This window comes from Corvus moneduloides, chromosome Z (genome assembly GCF_009650955.1).
Source record: "Corvus moneduloides isolate bCorMon1 chromosome Z, bCorMon1.pri, whole genome shotgun sequence".
NCBI classification, from domain to species: Eukaryota; Metazoa; Chordata; class Aves; order Passeriformes; family Corvidae; genus Corvus; species Corvus moneduloides.
The window spans coordinates 53,410,400-53,430,429 of record NC_045511.1 but is presented as its reverse complement, the minus strand read 5'-3'; the positions used below and the strand labels follow the sequence as shown (position 1 = coordinate 53,430,429).

At 40.3% G+C, this 20,030-nt stretch overlaps 1 protein-coding gene across 1 annotated transcript in view; it reads left to right on the top strand.

The window, feature by feature from the left end:
* TRPM6 (transient receptor potential cation channel subfamily M member 6) overlaps nt 1-20,030 on the top strand; it is a 73,093-nt gene that overhangs the window by 30,703 nt on the left and 22,360 nt on the right. The window contains exons 22-31 of the mRNA XM_032097106.1: nt 137-251; nt 1,953-2,152; nt 4,410-4,542; nt 8,453-9,588; nt 10,300-10,412; nt 11,306-11,432; nt 12,369-12,466; nt 14,702-14,760; nt 16,304-16,329; nt 18,097-18,147. Coding sequence (XP_031952997.1) covers nt 137-251; nt 1,953-2,152; nt 4,410-4,542; nt 8,453-9,588; nt 10,300-10,412; nt 11,306-11,432; nt 12,369-12,466; nt 14,702-14,760; nt 16,304-16,329; nt 18,097-18,147 — 2,058 coding nt within the window. The remainder of the gene's footprint in view (nt 1-136; nt 252-1,952; nt 2,153-4,409; nt 4,543-8,452; nt 9,589-10,299; nt 10,413-11,305; nt 11,433-12,368; nt 12,467-14,701; nt 14,761-16,303; nt 16,330-18,096; nt 18,148-20,030) is intronic.

Below are 20,030 nucleotides of genomic sequence, written 5' to 3'. Positions count from 1 at the left end.
AAATTTAGTGATGTCTCTCTGTGAAATTAGTGAGGACTATTCTGTTTCTTGCTGGGACAAATGAGAAGCACAGGCCATTGCTGTGCTCTGCTCTGGTTTCTGTGCTACCCATATTCTGTGTGTCCTTCATTTCCAGTTTGTGAAACCAATGAAGACTGTCCTCCTGGCTCCTTTCTCACACCGTTCCTGCAAGCTGTCTACCTCTTTGTGCAGTACATCATCATGGTCAACTTGCTCATTGCATTCTTTAAGTAGGTCCCTTGGTATATTGCTGCAAAAGCAGCCAATGTATGTTCTGCCAGCACTTCTTACAAGCTTTCACTGAAAATGCCCCAGCAAGGGCATGTTGGTGGTGGTGGCTGTACCCCATCTGCCATGGGGGTAAGTTGAATAAGGAAAGAATGGTGATAGCAAGATGGTGCAAGGAAAGGGATGGTGAGAAGGCAGCTCACTTAAACAGAATCTGACTCTGTGAAATCAGACAATTTCAGCTGGCAAAAAAAGCAACATTAATTCAGCTCTGAAGTAATTCCCTTCCTAAAAGTTGTATTTGTTGTGCTAAGAGCCTATATAATATTCATCATAATGTAAGCCAAGTTTTAAACTGGCAGATAAGTGCAAGGTGTTCAAAGGGAAGAGCATAATGACTGTAAGAGCATGCTTTTCCTTTAGGAAATAATTTGAAAATTCTTACTTACTTGATGTAATCTCGTATGTTCTAGACTGAAATCTAACTGTAGTGTTTCCAACAATCTGCCTTTTGATGTGTGTTGCCACAGTAGAAAGGTCTCTTTCTATATTATTCTATGAATTGTATAGTAATTCATATTAATCTTACAGTAGTTAATCAGTGTCTTTATAGTAATCCTAACCCTTCCTGTTTTAACAGGAACCCCTTGTAGTGGATCAAGTTCTGAAAATATTAGTAAAAGGCAGCCTAACCCAAGTGGGTTTTTATTTTTTCCTATAGTTCTAGCATTTCTGGGGAAGAAGAAGTCATCTGTAGGTTAAAAAAATTCAAATTAATAAAATAAGTCATTAATATACAAGAAAACTGAACTATCAAAACTCATTCTATTTCCCCTCCCAACAAGAAATCCCTTTCCTGAAATTGTGTCAAGGAAGCAAACTATTATTTTACACACTATGTATTATTTTGCAGCTGTGAAATTGTTATTTCAATTATTTCTGGAATTAAACCTTTAGTAATGATGATATGCTAAATCTTCTGTGTAGTGATTTGATTGTTCCAGAAGTGGGACCAGAAATGGGTGGGTATGAGAAATACATTTAATTATGCTCTCAGAAAGAGAGTTGATGTTTTTGTGATTGTATGCTGGGTGTGCAGTGTGACAGTGCACCTGAAACTGCAGTGCTAGAAACCACAACATTTCTTTCCTATATTGGGTCTATGATGGTAGGTACAGAAAATTATTCAGTGCAACAGCAGTCATGTTTAATAATTTCACAGCTCCAATGAGTATTCTGCAGAAGAATGGCTCATCCGCAGCAAGTATATTTTTAGAGGGAGTGCACAGAAGTATTTTGTTACAGTCTTCCCTTAGCCTGACACCTACTTTTAATCTAGTCCCAAGAGGCAAACAATGCTGAATTCTCAGTTAGGGTATGTATTAAAGTTTAAATGGTATGACTGGGATTTCAAAGCCACGTCAGTGAAATCTTTTGCCCATCTCCCATTAATGTGAATGGAAATTGGATCTCCGAATCTGTTGGGCAGCTTTGAAGATCTCATTCTCAATGCACTAGCTGCAGGCACATGCTGCTGCTCTGTTAAATGAAAGTTGCTAAGCTGATTTACCTCACTGGAGGAATGGGACTTTCCTTCAGTGTCAGATTAGATCTGTAGACATGTGTCTTGTGCTATATTGGGAGTATTCCTCACATGAGTGTTTCACCCTCCTTCCCCTCTCCCTCTGTGGCTCTCTCCTCAGTAATGTTTATTTTGATTTGAAATCCATATCGAACAAGCTCTGGAAGTACAACCGTTACCGCTACATCATGACCTACCATGAGAAGCCATGGCTGCCTCCACCCTTCATCCTCCTGAGTCACATTGGGCTTCTGATAAACCGCATCTTCCGCCATCAGCCTCCAAATGAGTTGGACCAAGAGGAAGGCGATGTTGGACTAAGTAAGCTGGGAGTCAAAAGAAATGGTTCATCATCACTCCCATCACTGTGGAGTTGAGTTCCAAAAAAAAAAAAATGAGGAATGCTTTGCTTTATATTTGGCTGTTGCTGTGCTACATACTGTGCATCAGTCTAGATACCTCATAACTCTGAGCTGAAATAAAGTGACAGCAACTCATTCTGTAGGAAATAAATAATTTCTTATTTTAAAAGGAATTAAGCAGTACTGAAGGTATAAATTTCTGTATGTTTGTCATGAAAAGACCAGTAATTCCTTTTTCATTACCTGGGGAAAGCAGCTGCAGAGCCCAAGGATAGACAAGATCTGGTGATGGCAGATGCAGAGAGAGAGCATAGGGGCTTCCCACCTCCTCACTACTTCCGTCCCTTTGTGCACTGGCTTATCACTGCACCTTACCTTCCTCACTTTTCCCAGCCTGGGCTTCTTCATGCCAGGTCCTTCCTAATGCCTCTTTAAAGTGATGCCAGTTCCCTGTCCCACTGTCACCAGCTCTGCCAGGAGTAGCCCGAGCTGTTGTGGGAAGGGGACCTCAAGACACTGGGGTGGAAATGAATAGTCAGTAGTGGGGCTTGGTGGTGGGGGTGAGGCAGGGAAATGGGGACAAGGAGAGGCTGGTGACTGTAACCATATCTCAAAAAGCATTGGGAAGCATTGGTATATAGTATTATACAACCTAATCCTTTTTGATGCAACATACACCCTTGATGCCTTGTAATAGAGGTGGGCAGACTCTGCCTCGGTTATGCTTCACTTAGAATTTTCTCTGCTGAACATGCAATGCTGAAGGTATCTGGCATGCTCAGAGAGTTCAAAACCGGGCTTAGCTAATCAATGCTGAACTGCTGTACTGCTGCTCCCAGGTTCAGCTCCCCCATCATGATTGGATACAGCAGGCTGCCTTTGAAGTGCCATTGCTTATTTTATGTGCAAGCACAGCATAAGGCAGTGACATAGCATAGAGGGTGTCTTGTAATGAACATTAGGCTAAAGCAAAACTGAAACCTTGCTTAGCACATATAAAAGTCCTTGGATAGAAGAGGGCTCATGCCTTACTTACAACTTCTCTCAGAAGGAGAATTTTTTTCTGTTTAGGCACCTCTGGGCACGTTTTCTATATACCTATACATTGCTTGATAGCTTTCTTGAATTTTGGTGTTGTTATAACTACTGGTTTTCACAAAGAAGGATCCAGGGCCGCTCTGTGGAAAATCAATACTAAGATACAGAGTAAAATTTTGGAGGAAGAAACACAGCTCAAATAGGGGAGAAGAGTGCCTGGAAAGTGATCAAGTCTCATTTGGAGTGAGAGGGGGAACCCCAGAATACTGTGGGGGTCTTCACTGCTGAGCTGTGTGTTGCAGCTGAGTATTACATCCTTGTATCAAACACTGCCTTGTTGCTTGGAACAGATACCTCTTGAGCAAGTACAGTGAGGACTTTGGTACATAAAAAAGGACAGAGAAGAGAAGCTTGGAAAATGTGGAGTTTGAATCAGAGAAGCAGCTTTCCACCATATGCATTTCTTTGTACATTGTTGTAATGGAGCTCTTCTCTCAGAAGTCTTGGTGTCCTAGAAGAATAGCACCATGAGCAGCCCAAGTTATGGAGTTTTAAACTTTTGAGTGTTTTTTTCCCCCCAATAATCTTGGAGCTGAAGATCTTAATGTTTTATACATATGAAAATTTATTAAGAATATCAGAATGTTTTATATATATGAACATATTAATCAATTAGGTGAAATAAAAAAAGGGCTTTGCAGCTTTGAGCACCTGAATGGACTGTAATTGTTGTAGATGACTAGTTCCAAATGAATGCCTGGGCCAAATTGGAATGAAATTTTTGTAAGCTTGACATATTCATCTCTAACTCTTGTGAGTGACACACGTACAACAAAATAAGGAAAAAGTTTGTGAGAAAGTACATCTTTGTGAGCAGATTTGTGATTCATATATGTATTTTTGCAGCTTTTAAGGGGAGTCCACTGGAATTTTTGTCAGTATGGTTTTGTTCCCTGTGTAAGGAAAGACAAACTCCCGTATTTTCGAGTATTTGGCATGTTGAGTCTTTATGCTCAAGCCCAAATTAATGCAGTTAGGCCTGATTCATTCTTGTGAAGGGAGGGAGTGTAAACAAGCTTTTTGGCAGGTACTTTTTTTCTTTTTTTTTCCTCATGGATACTTATAAATGATTGCAATTATCAGCATGCTTCATACTGATTCCTACCTCCTTTTTTCAGAGCTCTATCTGAGTGATGAGGAGTTAAAGAAACTCCATGACTTTGAGGAACAGTGTGTAGAAGACTATTTTCATGAAAAGAATGAAAACCGGAGTTCCAGTGGCAGTGAGAGGATCCGTTTGACCACAGAAAGGTGTGTTTTGATGCATATTTATGTTCTTTGTATAAATTTGTGATACAAAAAGACTTTGATAAGCTAATGCTTTGAAGCTGGTTATGGCCACTGTGAACATGCATAGGCCTTGCTAATTTGATGGAAATGTATCTGTTTCTGTATCTGCATGTGTTTGAGGTGTATGTCAGATCTGCCTTGCTGACAGAATTGCATCCCCAGATGCGTTCAGTGTGCACATGCTTAAAGGGGTACAGTGAGGTGTTGCTCAGTTTCACTTTTGCAGATCAGGTAGCACTAGAAAAGCAAGCCAGAGAACAGCACGCAATATGTAATTTTATTTAAAACTTGCTAGTGTAGGTACACTGTGAGAGTATTGCTCATGATTGAGTATAATTGCTGTTTACAGAAGCAACCAGAAAACCACAGTAGAATTATTTGCAGTGTAGTGCCTTGGTTTACACTATGTCAATACACAAATACTAACAGGGTTTCAAAACAATCAGTATTGGCCTAATTTAGTTTTCTATTGAAATCAATGGCAAATCTGCCATTAAGTTTAATGGGAAGAGTTATAAAAACTGAACACTATAAAAAGTCTTACTGAATGCCAACACTGATCTCATCTAACGAATTTGTTTTGCCTAGAGAAAGCATCTTTTCCTGTTCATAATCTTATTTTCTGCATGTTAAAACTAAACACAGAAGAAAAATAAACCTCCCCTCTAAAAGAAATTAAATAAGTAGCTTTGTTCAGAAACTGCAGAATTGATTACTTCAATAAGGTTTCATTTACTGGATAAATATAGATCTGGAAAGGAATTTTTTTCTGAGTACAACTGAAACACACTTCACAGCATTGCATAACATCAATGCACGACATTAATTTAGATGAATAAAATGTTCTGGAACATTGGTCTTTGATTTTATTCAGCAATGCCTAAATACTAGATATTTTAGTTACTCTGTGACAAAGGAAAGAAATTACTACTGCATATTGCCTGCAGGTAGTTTATCAGCCAGAGAGTATCTTCAGGAAATATGAAGATAATGATTTGGTTAAAATGATGTAATTCCAGGCCAAGAAGTTCCTGCACTTTTCACTGGAGATTCGAAGATAACAAAAAAGGCTTTGGTTTTTTGGGTAGTTGAATTTTACCTAAAGGTAACCAATAGCATAAGATGCGTAGAATCTGCTCTGGAGGCCAAATATGTTCTTGGGAAGATGTGTTTCTCAGCAGTCTCTAGTATTTGAAGAATGCAGAATTAAAGAGTACCTGGCAGTGTGTGTGAGCCTTACCCTTCTCATGCTTGCACAAGAAATGTAAAATGCAGGATGTCCAGCCGACAAGAAGTATACTTCATTCGCAGCCATAGTCAATGTAGCCTGCCATCCTTGGTTTAGTAGTTCTATGGCAATTAATGGGTATCAGTAGGAAAACAACAATTTTAAAAATAGATACTCCTTGAGCAAAACGTCTGTTTCCTTGAGAAACCTGTTGGGGTCCCTCCCCCGCCGTGTAGCCCTGGGAGAGGGGCCCTGAGGGCACAGACACGGGGCTTCCCTGTCCCTGCTCAGCCTCGTTCCCATTGGTTGGTTTGTGTTCCCTGCGCGGGCAGAAGGACCCTTGGTCCCGTGACTGGAACAGTTCCTGGGCAGAGCTCCGGCCATGCGGCTGGAGAAATAAACATCTCTGAAACAGCTATCAAGAATCTGTCTGTCCATATATATTTCCTTTCCACGGGACTCCTGGTTTGATATATGCGTGTTGCAGGATCCCCACTGCAACAAATGGTGGAGAATTGAGAGCAGAACGATCCCCGATCCCTAAGCGACTGATTTGTGTGAGTAAACCCTGGAAACTTTGGATTCCTCTTCTTGGTTTTGCTTTGCTATTCCGTATCTAAACTATGGAGGAACCGTGGGAAGACTCTTGGCTCTCAGAGCCGCATATGGACATTTATCTTAAACTTAAAACGATTCTTGAACAACGATTTGTAAATTTTAGCTTGATTCAAGCTCAGAAAGAACTGAAACACTTCCTGGCATGGTTGTTTAAGAACTTTTTCTATGTTTCTTGGGATTTAATTCTTACCAAGGGCTTTTGGAAAACCGTTTGGACACAGTTAATATTTGAGTCAAAATATATGCCGATGGAAGAATATTTTCGTGAATATTATTTAGTTACCGAGACTGTTGAGCAATGTCAGCTGTGTCCTGGCGAAGGGAAGCCTGGCGCAGGGACCGTGCGGCCCAGGCCACGTGCACCGAGCGCTCTGCGAGCAGCAGCGAGGCAGCTCCCGCGCGCGGGCGGAGCCATGCGAGCCGCAGTGTCGGCAGCAGAGCGAGGCGCGGCGGGAGCGGCGGGACCCGGCGGTGCCCGCCCGGCCGCGCGCAGCGTGTGGTGGAGCGAGCCCCGTGAACGCCCGGCCGAGAGGGGCGGCGCGCGGGCGGCGGCGGGCGGCAATGGCGGTGGAACGGAGCCGCGCCCAGCCGAGACGCACGCTGGAGCAGGGCGCGGGGGAGTCATCGCTCGGGGGCCCGGCCGAGATGTGGGTACAGCGGCCGGCAGCGGCAGCGAAGCTGCGACCAGAGGAGGCGACGCACGGAGAACTGAGCGGCGCGGCCCGGCCCGGCCCGCGCAGCCCCGAACGCGACCCCGGGAAGAGCGCGCAGGCACCAGCAGCCCCGACAATTCCAACACGGGAGCGACCAAAGGAGAGAGCAAAGACGCAGCGAGACAAAAAACAGCAGCCACTCGGAAAAAGGAAAAGATCATAGAAACTAAGATCTTAGGGATAGTAAAATGGTATAATGTTAAGCAAAATTATGGTTTTATAACAAGGTGTGACAACCAGCAAGACATATTCGTGCATAGAACTGCTATTAAAAAGAATAACCCTGAAAAATGCATCCCAAGCTTGGGAGATGGAGAGGTGGTGGAATTTAATATTGTACTAGGGAGAAAAGGGTTACAAGCATCGCAGGTCACTGGGCCTGATGGTGTTGCTGTAAAAGGCAGTATATATGCAAAAAATCGTAGTCATGTTAGACAGTATCTCTATTGTAAGTCCCCCCTACAGTCTCCCTTTCCTAATCCCACCTTTCTCTTTTACCCTATGTCCTATTACCCCCAGTGTATTCCCAATCCGTTTTTTCATCCATGGTTTCCCTCACAAAACCATGCTTTTGCCAATTGTTTCCCCAAAAATCCCTTTCCAATGCCGAGTGGGGGATGAAAAGGGGGAGGGAAGAAGTTAAACCCTCTCCTGCCTCAGTTTCCCCACAAAGCATGCTCAGAGAGTCCTGTCTCCCTTCTGTCAGCCCTAAGATGTTCCAGAGAATCTGTTTGGACATTTAAAGACTCAGGAGGGTGGCTTGTTTTGTTTTGAAACTGTTCTTGTTATGTTTATCCAGTTGTTTTCATTCTCCTTTTATTAAAATAAAACGGGTGAGGTGTTGGGGTCCCTCCCCCGCCATGGAGCCCTGGGAGAGGGGCCCTGAGGGCACAGACACGGGGTTTCCCTGCCCCTGCTCAGCCTCGTTCCCATGGGTTGGTTTGTGTTCCCTGCGCGGGCAGAAGGACCCTTGGTCCCGTGATTGAACAGTTCCTCGGGCAGAGCTCCGGCCATGCGGCTGGAGAAATAAACATCTCTGAAACATCTAGCAAGAATCTGTCTGTCCATATATATTTCCTTTCCACGGGACTCCTGGTTTGATATATGCGTGTTGCAGGATCCCCACTGCAACAGAAACCCACTGGCAGTTTGGCTGGATTTTGCCAAATACGGATATTAATGGGAATGAAAGTCACCATTAAAAAAAACCCCCTGTTTGAAACACTGACTTTTTGAAATGTGTTAATGGTTTCTTTCATCATCTCACAAACAGATATGAAGTATTTTAATTATGTTTTCTTTTTCTACTTAGAGTGGAAGAGATGTTTCAACAATTTAAAGAAGTGCATGAGAAGGTATTTTATATCAAGGAGTCTTTATTCTCCCTGGACAGCCAGCTAGGACATTTGCAAGACCTGTCTGCCTTGACAGTGGACATCCTGAAAGTGCTTTCAGCTGTAGACACCTTGAAGGTGGAAGAAGCCTTACTGGCAGACACAAAACATCAAACCTGTAGGAAGCTGCCCCACAGCTGGAGCAATGCATTCTATTCCAAGACCTTGAGCAGCCTTGAGTGCTTGTATGACAAGAAAGACCACTATTACAGCATGCCCCCCTCCCTCCTACAGAGCTTGGTAAGGACTCAGTCTCCATCAGAGTGCAAGCAATTGAGGTCTAAGAGTAACAAGATGGTAGAAGACAGCTCTCAAAAGGCAGAAATAGAAACAGACACACTCACTTCAGGAGTATCCTCTGAGACTAAGTCAACTCCCAGGTATGGGCAGTTTTTGCTGGTGCCCCCTGGCCATCAGGGAGGGTCTTTTTCTGAGGATGTCACCTTGAATTTTTCCTTTTTGAGCACTCCTGCCAAGTACAAGGATGAAGCATTCAAAGATAACCTGCAAAGTAGCATTGTGGTTCAGCAAAACTTGCCAAGTGTCAGTCTCCTTGGAAAAGAGACAGAAGGTTATCAGTGGAGCCAGAGAAACTTTGTTATTCATTTGCCATCAGAAAAGACTAATACTGCAGAGGCTGCTCATCCTCTTGATCTGCAGCTACCTCTGGATATTGAAGAAAGTGCAGCATCCCCCTGTCATGACAGGGAAGAAATTGAAGGTGGCTATGTGAACTGGGGATTCTCTGAAGGTGATGAAAAAGGAGTTTTCATCTCAGATTCAAAGAAGAAAGCCCTGTACATACGTTCCTCCTATGACAGGGACAACAATTGCCAGAATAATCCTGCCAGGCATGTCCAGTTAAGTGATTCAAAGTCCTTCTCCTACAACTCTGACAAGCCATGTCTCAGCAGCAGCATCTCTCAGAACAGGCTGAAACGAAGCATATCCCTCTGGATCAGCCCACTCTGGAGGGATTGGAGTTTCTGCAGAAGCAACAGCTTGCCATCTCCCAAGAAAGAGAGATCAGGGAAAACCTGCAAGGCTGTAGTCGGTAATTATAAAACATTAAACCTGTACAGTATCTTTTACTGGAGAGTCCAAGTCATTACAAAAATGTTTCATTTGCACCCAGAAGGTATTAGATGCAGTGAAGGATAGTAGCAGAGAGTCCAGAGTTACTCTTTCATTTTCTTTGTGTGGATCTGGTTGTTGGGAATATCTGAAGTATGCTTGGTATCCAAGCTGCAACACACCTATGTGTCAGCCACCCTGATTTGCCCCATCTCATGGAATCTCCATGGCTGTGGCTACACAGCCAGGTGACAGAAGGATTTTGCTCACTCTGGAGAAGTCTCTTGGCCTGGGCATGCAAAAACAGAGTTTCAAGAACCAAAATATATTATACAATCCCCTAGAGATACATTAGCAGTATCAGAGATGGGTGTATGGAGAATGAAAAGGCATACATTTCTGTAGTCAGTTTAAATACCTCCCTATCCACCACCAAGTTTGCTTACCAAGAGCTAAAATACATCAGATTCCAATTTTAATTATGAATAGTATAGGATGATAGATAACATCAGTTGTTTTATATCTTGTGATGGTGCATATCTTTGCACTGAACTGCTCAAGTATTCAGTTTGGATGTAACAATTCTTTCTAGGATTGCTTTAGACATCTGCCAATTCTCAGTCCTATCAGATTTTCTCTCAGTAAACAGAAACGCTGTAGCTTAAAGGTGTTTTTTGACTCTTTCCTGCAGAATCTTTAGGATCCAGTGAGCTACACCACAGTGAGGCAACAAAAGCAAACCAGCAAAACAGAGACAGAAAGTCTGGGAGAGGAAAGAGGAATCAAAAACCTCTTCAGGTGCCGGTATGGGCAGATGCAAGAGAATTGTGTATCTCAAAATTGTCTTTTTCATTCCTTAAGAGCAGTTCTGCAGTGTGGTGTAGTTGAAAATGTATACATTAAAATGCTTCACACAAACTGGAGCATCTCTGGTGTGTGTCTAGCTTTGTTTCAATTTTCCTTTTCTTTTGGATGTATGGGATTTCTTCTTTGAACTTGCTGACATACAGGGACTTTGGTATACTGTGATGATACTGATTTTACACAAGCATAGATGGGTCCTTGCACTTCAGCTGGTGGGAGAACTTGTGGAGGCTTCATATGATCTAGGATAGACTTAAGGAGTGACCATACCCAGGGGGTATACAACTGTACTCAAGTAGATTAGGCCTCATAATGTTGTCTCCTGCCTGCAAGAGTCCCATAGACTTTTCTCTGAATCCATCAAGCATTTAGCACATTGCAGAAAGTATATTGATTGTCATATGTATGGGGCAATTTTTGCAACTGTGTCTGTGTGTTCATAAATAAAAATCTATTTCTAGAACTATAAAGAAATTTCTATGGTCGGTGTTATCTGTTCAATGAGATGAATGCCGAAGACTGGTTTATGTAAGATGCTCAGGTCAGCAAAGGATCTTAGACTTGAACTTTGAAATCTAATATCTCTGAAGGTATTAGGTCTCAAAGTTCAAATACCTTCAGATAGTGTGAGACCTTTCATCCGTAGTACTTACTAGACAAGAGCTACCCATCTTCTGCAGCTTGTAACAAAAATGGGAAAATCTGTTTGTCAGTGCATTCAGTCATTGGTGTCTCAGAGATGCTCTGAAAGGCCACATCATTTGCTGTCAGAGGAACTGCAGAGATGCTAGTCAACTTGTAAATTCAGTATTGTTTTGTCTGTGTCTTGGCAGGTGATTAGAGTGGATGATTGTCCCCAGAACACTCAAGTGAACTCAGAGCCTGCAGAGATCAGTGTCTGGGATGAGCAAGAGAAACACAGCAAGAATTGGCTCACCGTGTCTAATTTCAGTCAGCTAAGTATGTCACGTGTTGCAAACAGTGAATTTCAGAACAGCTTTTAAAAAGAAGCAGTAAATAGAATTCAAAAAATCAAAGTGTTATCCACCATTTTCACCTCAGGGCGTAATTTTCATAAAATTAGACTTAGTTTGCAGGCATGCATGTCCTGATTATTTGATGCAACATTGAAGAGGCAAAAGAGTCATAGGTTGGATGGAAGGCCAGTTGAATCTTTCTGGGACCACTGCATGTCTTCCATGGGAGATAGCAGAGTGCTAATCCTCAGGAACTAGTAGGAAGCAAGGAGAATGATGTCTTTGTCTCCTCTCCTGAAGTATCTTCTAAGGTGACATCTTCTAAAGTGACATCCTGGCTAATTGCAAAAAATAAACTCAGGATTTTTCAGGACATTTACCCTCACGGGCTGTGCATTTACCCTCACGGGCTGTGCTGTGATACTGTATTTATTGGGAGATCCTCTGTCTGCATTATTCATTTCTCATTGCTCAGAAAAACATCCTCCAAAGGGAAGAAATGAACTCTGTATTGTCTCTTTTGGAGTGAAAAGGAATGACATTCTTACTCTTCATTTAGTAATTCTCCATCTCTTTCATTCTCAGAAATTCTGGGCATTATTCATCTCATCTTTCAACTTTGCTGTGATGTGGCTCACTGGTTTCATCCTGCGAGCTACTGGGAGAAGTACCAGGCAGTGCTGTGACTCAGTACCACATGGTCTGAGGAGGGCTGTACTCCAAAGTCTGCTGAAAAAGAGTGGAAATATTCAGTTTTAACCCTATGAAACTCTGTAATTTTTTTTAAACCATTACGCATTTGCTGGGACAATATGGTACATAGGTGTTTATTTTATAGCACTGCATAGCTACTTAGTTTATAGTGATAGAGCTGTTAATTTACCCTCTAGAAATAGCTGACATCTTCTCTTTTGGCTAGGTTTGGAACGCCTCCATTACAAGCACCAGAAGATTAAAAATCAAGATATTGGTAGGCATACCATACCATTCTGTGACTACCTGAGGCATTCTCGAGAGGTAAGACCTAGGATTACACATCCTACTCCATAATTTTGGCTGGGATAAGTCCAGAGTAGCTCTACAGTCATCCCTGGATTTGCCAATAGAGTTTGTTTGTCATAACATACTTCTTTGAGAGATGAAAAACTTTGTTGTCTGCTGGCACAGTGTATGTGAGGAAGTAAATGAATAATTTAACAGCTGCTAAGACTCTACTAAGATTATCGAAATAGGACATTAAATTATTGAATCTTTGAGTAATTCTGAGCATTAATTTAGTCACAAATGACATGTGGATGTTTCATCGGGCAATGAAAGCACAAAACTTGGTCTTGAACTTTTGGGCAGAATGGATTAGAAGCAAATTTTGGAAAGTTAGCTACATAGCACTCACTTCATCACAAAGTTATTTCTTGCAAAGGGGTAGTTAAATACGGATAATAATTGCAAAGCATAGATTTCTTAACCATTGTTTTATAAACACCGTATTTTATTACTTACAAGAATTAATCTGCAGCTCTGTAATCTAAAGGTCCTTTTCCTGTGTGAACCAACATAAGCTCCTTGAATTTGATGGAGCTAGACCAATTTATGTTTCCTGGAGACTTGAGCAGGAGTCTGGATTGTGGAAACTACTATCTGTTTTAAATTTCTGTAGCTAATAGAAGAAATGTTATAGCTGATAGAAGAAAACGTACCATTCTTTAAATTTTGTAGTGATATCTCAGAGAAATGAAAGGAAATTAACAAAGAATAAGTTAAGAAAAGGAAATGTGAAAGAATCCTTTCCTCCTCCTTTTCAAGAGCACCAAAGCACCCTTCCTTGCTGATTTTACTTATAGCACTTTTGGCTATTAAAATGGAGATCTTTCAAAGGCTAGCTTATTTTTCACTGAAAATGTTATCTTTTTTTTTTTTTTTAAAGGAATAAAAATAATGGGGTTTTGTAGGAAAAAGTGATGAGAGAGCGAAATAGAAATACATTTACTGATTTTGTATTCTGTAAAACCCAAACTTAGACTCTAAATCAATAAATCTTTGAAATGTGAAACACAGGATCAGCCAGGCAAAATAAAAGTAAAGTCAGGAAAACTGTGTGAGGGAACCAAGTAATCTGGTGCTTCAAATCTTATATCAAGATGTATTTGGATAAAACTCAAGTGAGAGATTTTTAAAATTGTAAAAAAACCATTCCGACCATGATTAACAGCAATATTGGAGTTAGGCTGAAACCAGTCGCTTCCGCAACACCAAATTCAAGTTATTTATTCTTTCAAGGTACAGTCTCCAGTATCCACTGCACTGTTATGCCTCTCCTTAAGTCCTCTCTGGACTATGAAAGCTTATATTTATCACTGAGATGTAACAAAGTTGCTGCATCCAAATGTTTCACTTGGACAACGATGTATTTTAAAGATATGTATCTCTCCGAAAGTGAAGCTTTCTTGATAGGTAGCAGGGAGCAAAGCAAGGGAGTGTCTAGGAAGGTTTTGTTAATGATTTTTTCATCTTCCAAGCAAGCTACAATTTCAAAATATGAGAGAAATTAAAAAAAAATTAGAAGTGAGTTAAGTTTCAGGTTAAATTAAAAGTTGAAATTCAGTTGATTGATCTTTGGACTTAGTTGTCCTTGAACTATTGCATGTGTCTGTGTGTGTGTGTGTGTGTGTTTCTTTTGAGGATTGAAATCTGCCTGACTAGTATTCAGAAGAAAAATTCCATTTCTTACTACCACATTAGGAGGACCTGGCTGGCCCATTTTTTCCTAATATGGCTTGAAGTTTAAAAGATTATTTGAGTATTTCTTTAAGACCTGGAAAATATGTGATCTAAATATCCCTGGAAAGCTGCTTGGTGTGTTACCTTCTTCTGTTCCAGGGGTTTTGAGGGAATTTATTTTCAAAAAATGTAAAGACTATCCCTGCATTAGAATTTTCCAACAAAAAGGAAGTTCTCTAATACTGCATGTGTTAAAAGACCTTTAACAAGCTTTGTGAGTGTTTTGAGATGTAGGTGGTGACCTGAGTATTTAATTCGAATGTCTGTAGACAACATGGAAAACTGCTATGTGAGCAAATCAGTTCCATTTTAGTGTAGGTATGGCAGTGCTATGGTTCACCTGCCTGTCAGGGTCACTATTCAACAATAAGCATATCAACAATTGTTCTCAAGACTGTACTTTCCTGAGCTGTGCACCATGTATATGATAAAGATTAGCATATTTTACCAGTAAAAGTATCTCTCTTTTTTCAGGATTCGAGTAATAGCGTATTTGGAAACTTGAAGAAAAGTAATCTGAACAAGAACTCCTCGTATGTATTATTAGTATATTAAGATACTCATCACATGTTTTCAGAAAGAGATGTCTGTACTCTCCAGTTCTGCAATACACTTAGGATAAGAAATTAATGAGAAATGGAGAGTTAAGGCAATTGAGTTTGTTTAAGTTCCTTTCAAGGAAGCCTTATTAATGGAGATAAAGGAGATCCACTTAAACAAAGTGTATCATTTTAGGTGGAATAGACACCCTTTCCAATTCTAACAATAATTGAATTTTCTAATTCAGTCACAAAGATGACAGCTGGACTTGATGATTTACAAGGTTTTTTCAACCTTAATAGTTTTATGATTCTGTGGTGATTTTGTGGTTCTATGACCATAACATCTTTAATTAATCATTTTTGCAATCTAGTCAGCACGAAAAGTTGCATTTGCTTTTGCTGTGTAATTGCATGTTCTATTTTTTAATAATTACAATGCTAGCAGCTCCTGAAAACTTCTCTCATTCACTGATTCATCTCTTTTGTGCTGAGTTACATATTTACAAAATATTTAGCTTAATTTTCTTTATGTGTTTTCAGAAGTTATTAAGCTTTGATTGCATTCAGTGAAAGTATAAAGGTTTCACAAGTGGTTTCCATTTTCTTGTGGGGTTTTTAATTTTTTTTCCCAACTTGATTAATCATTATCATGGTATTAGTATTTTTGCTACATGCAGTGCTGTCTGTATGTTCCTTTTCCCTTTCTTTCCTATTTTCATAAATTTCTTCTAGATCTCTCTTGTTTTTTCTTTGCAGCACTGCATATATAATAAGTAGAAGATACTAGAAAGCTGTCACAGCCTATGTGATTTCACCATGGGGAGAGGAGAAAAAAAAGTTACTCTGTTTTTTGGGGTTATATGCATGCTGTGTGTGGGGGGCGGCTGGGTGTTCTGCTGTTGTTGTGGTTTTGGGTTTTTTAGGGTAATTTTTTTTTTTTACACCCCATCATTTATGGATGGCAGGCAAACTGCACACTTACCAGCAGGACATAGAGGCTGTTGGGTGGCCTGAATAACTCAATCTGTTGTCTTCGGTGGGGTATCTCTGGTCTACGAGGCGAATCATATCTTTGTTCTGCAACAAAGACTGCTTTAATATTAATGCTGATGCAGTAGTCTTTTTGTAAGCAGACCTGTTAATCCAAAGAACCACCAATTTAAGAAGTATGTCTTTGTACAAGTAATGGTAATGACATAAGTAGCTGTTAATACATCTCGGCATTGACTAAAAAAATGAACAGTTATGCAAGCCATTGAAAGGTCTGTAACCGATACTGTTACTCCAGTGTAAAAGATGTGAACAGCAGTGCAGACTCAAGAGCAGCTCAACATAAAGCAGAGAAAGAAACACGTAGAAAAATGTGTCAGTTCTTCAGTTCCTGAGGATTGTTTGGTGATGATTGTGTTGAACGAAGTTGCACTGAGGGTTATTTTGCTTTATGATTGCTGAGTCACATCTATTTACATGTGATCCAGTGTTAGCTTAATGACAGAATGTTGGATTAAAATATTAAATATTTGCTTTTAAACAGATTGAGAACTCCAGAGGAAACTGACAGTAAGTTTTGCATTGCTTGTCACTCATTTTAATTCCCATCTGCAATTCTCACGCTGACAATTCTGAAGCACAAAATCCAAATAGAAGTTAATTTACTATAGTTCAGGATTATAGCGCAGATATTGTTTCATGTGTTAGTAACTAATTTATACTTCAAAGTGAAAGATTTCTTTCATGAGACACGTTTTTCTCATAACAACTGCATAATCTTAAAAGAAAATAATTTATTTTACTCTAGTCTGCCCAGTAATGTTGTCCTTTCAGCAGGAAGAAACTCTTGAAGATGCTGCTGCTTTGATCCCTGACAGTCTAAGTGATTTCCTGCGTTAAACCAGGGTGTATGTCTGAAGATAGATTATAAGATTTTTAATGTATGCTTGATTTTTCAAGTTGCAATTTTGTGTAATATCTCTCTTTGTGTTGTTTACCTGGAATTCCGAAGTCTGTGAAGGACTGAATTTATTATGAAATGTCCAATGAAGAAATTCAAGGTTTTAGTGAGGAATAACTTTGTTCCTCAAAAGCAGAGTGTTAGTAAACATCACGGATATTTGTTGTGTTTTAGTCTGTCTCCCAGTTTTCCTGGCATGATTCTTAGCTGTAAGAGGCTGAGCAGCTGGCCATCTATTCTTTTTGAGATTAGCTGTGGTGCAGAAATAAGTTGCTCCTAGTCTTATCTCCATTTTAAGTGCTGCTCTTTGCAGGTCCATCTGTGCACAAAGCACTGCAGTGCTGAAGCATTCTGCTGCAAGCAGTGAGTTGTAGGGCTGGTCTCTAGAGGACACCATTGTTTTGATTAAAATCCAGTTTTCTCATTCTCAAAAGGCCCCTTTTCATGTTTTGCTTTTTGCAAGATACAAAATGCTGCAAAAGTAGATGGGTCGAGCAAGAAAGAAAGCACCAAGGACTTTGAATCACTAAGGGGAGTGAAAATGCTGACTCTTCCCCAATATCCATAGATGTTTTCATTTAGGATCTCTTTCACTAGATGAGGGAGTAAAAGCAAATAGAATACACCAAGAAGAAAAGTGTAAAGTTCAAAAATTTTGATAAACATTGTTCTGATTATCTCATATTTTGAAAATTAAGAGTAGTACAGTGTACATATATGTGTATATATATATACTGAAATCTGGTATTTTGAAGGATGGTTTTCCAGGTGAACAAAATTATTTCATCTAGTTAATGAAAATGTGTTCATTATTCTTGGTTATATTAAAAAGGCTTTTTATAAAGCAAAGATTTTTGGACCAAATTTGATTTGTCTGAGCCTGTTAAATATGTAACCACAGAAGATGTTTTTCAGCTTATATTTTAACAGCAGTTTGGATGTTGTGGGTTAATGGGACAGTATTATTATAACTTTGGTGCAATAGTGCAGTTAATGGAATGCTTAATAGCTGAGGATGGAGTTGGAAAACTCATGTCTTTGGGAGGCCATGAAGCATGGTGGATAGCAAAGTGCTTTTGCTATCCCAGGGGGTCTAACTGGCTTAACATGTCCTTGAGGTTAATACCTCATTTTTCCTACCATTTCCTTGAATAAATAAGTCATCTGGCTATATTACACTGATAACTGAAATTTGCCAATATACAGTACATTATAATGTAGTTAAAGCCCATTAGTAATTCCCCTCTTAAGAATACTGAGCCAGCAATTCTGATTAATCTGTTTTGTGACAAACTCTGGGATGGAAGGAACTAAAAAATCATACATTTGTGTCTCTTATAATAATTAATACAACAATCCTTTAAACATTATTTCAGAAATCTTCTCCTGCTTGAAAACATCTCAAGATTTGCATCTTCACTACTCAGGTAAGCAGAAGGCACCAGAATGACAGCTGAGAAATTTAAGAAATTAAAAAGAACATTAGTTCTCCGGTTGTCATCCACTGTGATTTTCATTTTGAGGATGTGCACAATTGCCCACTGCTAAGAAGGTTCTGTGTTAATTCATGTCTAACACTTAAATGAGAGAATTATTGAATTTTTTCTTGTTGATAATTGCTCTGTTCTGGGTATTTATGGCAAATCCAGAGCAGGATGTAGATAATCACTCTCAAAATACCAGTGGAAATCATGAATACAGGTCGGATTCCTGAGGGGGCAGAGGCAGCACTCATTTTTCATAGCTGTCAGTCCCCTCACACCACCCAAATCCTCCTTTGTACTGTCTGGAATTCTTTTCTTCAGTTAATTGGTCCTGTACTACTTAATCTGTGTTTGTATACCTATGAACTCCTGGAAATCTGTCAGGGAAGAAATGCTTTGAATGCTAATCGCCTGCAGCCCTGCCTTTCCCTGAGTTTAGCGCGCACAGATTTTCCCAGAAGGCCTGGATGTCAAGTTTTTCCAGGAGGAGAACAGAGCAGGGATTGCCAGTAGATGTCACCATTGCCCACAGGACTTGGCGTCCATTACACGCAGGGCTGGAATAAATCAGCAGTATTAGCAGCCTCCTTAAATTCAAGATCTACACAGTTTTCACTGGGAGTAACACCTCCTGGCTTGCAATCAACTGTACAGAAGAAATTTCTCTGGCATGGTGGCATTGTTGCAGTGATTGATTTGTTACTTGTCTGGCATGCTATTTGAGATGAGGTTGGACTTCTAGCACAGATGGAAGTGGTTTCTCTTATGAGTTAACAAATGTCTTCAGAGGTTTTCAGTGTAGGCTTTCTTTCCTCAGGAAGATTAGGACAGAATTTAGCCAACTAGGCCCACAAATTCAGCACTAGAATTCTGTACCATATATTGCTTTTGTGTTATTCTTGCCATTATTTTGAGCAAGCAAATATAATTCAGCCTCTCTGCACACCCAAAAGAACCACATCTTCGTCCCAAGTTCGGCAGCTGCTGCAAGTCCATGTCACATGGCTTCTCAAAGTTCTAGAGCAACTGCTGGCAGGGTCTGATAGATGGCATAGATTTTAGCAGCTCCTCTGTTCACATCCTTCTTTCTGCTACGCACTGATTTCATGATCAGAGTGTGCTCTTAGTGCAGTACCAAAGGAAGATCTTGTTTTTTCAGTCCGTGCTCCGAAACCATTCAGACACAGTAACCAATTCCTGTTGAATTTGGTACATATAAACAAACCTTGAACTGGAGTATGAAGTGCACATCTTCTCAAATGAGGACCCCAATTCATGGGGTGGATGTCTCATGTGTGCTCTTTAGTCTGCCCTTCTGGACTCAGTAATCTCTAATTAAATTTTGCCCAAAGAAATAATCTTAAAATAAGGATAGATTATACCCAAGCTCCATAAATTCCATAAGCTCCAGAGTTTGTCACCATGGCTTTTTGGTCACTCTGCAGAGAAACACAGCTCTGCTGTGGCTCACTCTAAGCTTTGGATGATGGTTTTGCTTGCCTTCAACCATTCAATAGGGATATTAGACATCAGAACTGTAGCATCCAAGTTGCCTCCTAGTTTCAGTCTTACCCTCTTTGTGCCTTACTTTACACTCTCTCCCCCTTCCTGACAACTTAGTCATTGTGAGAACAAATCCATAAATATTTGCTTGACTCTCTGAAGTTTTGAAGGTGTTTGCCTGAGAAATAAGCTGCCGGTTAGGGAGGTATAATAATGTTACTGATATTTTTTGGCAAAGAGCCTGAATGAAGAAACACTAGTCTGTGCAGGGGAAGTTTGGATTTTCCTATCATACCTTGCTAAATCTCCAGGTGCTTCTATGC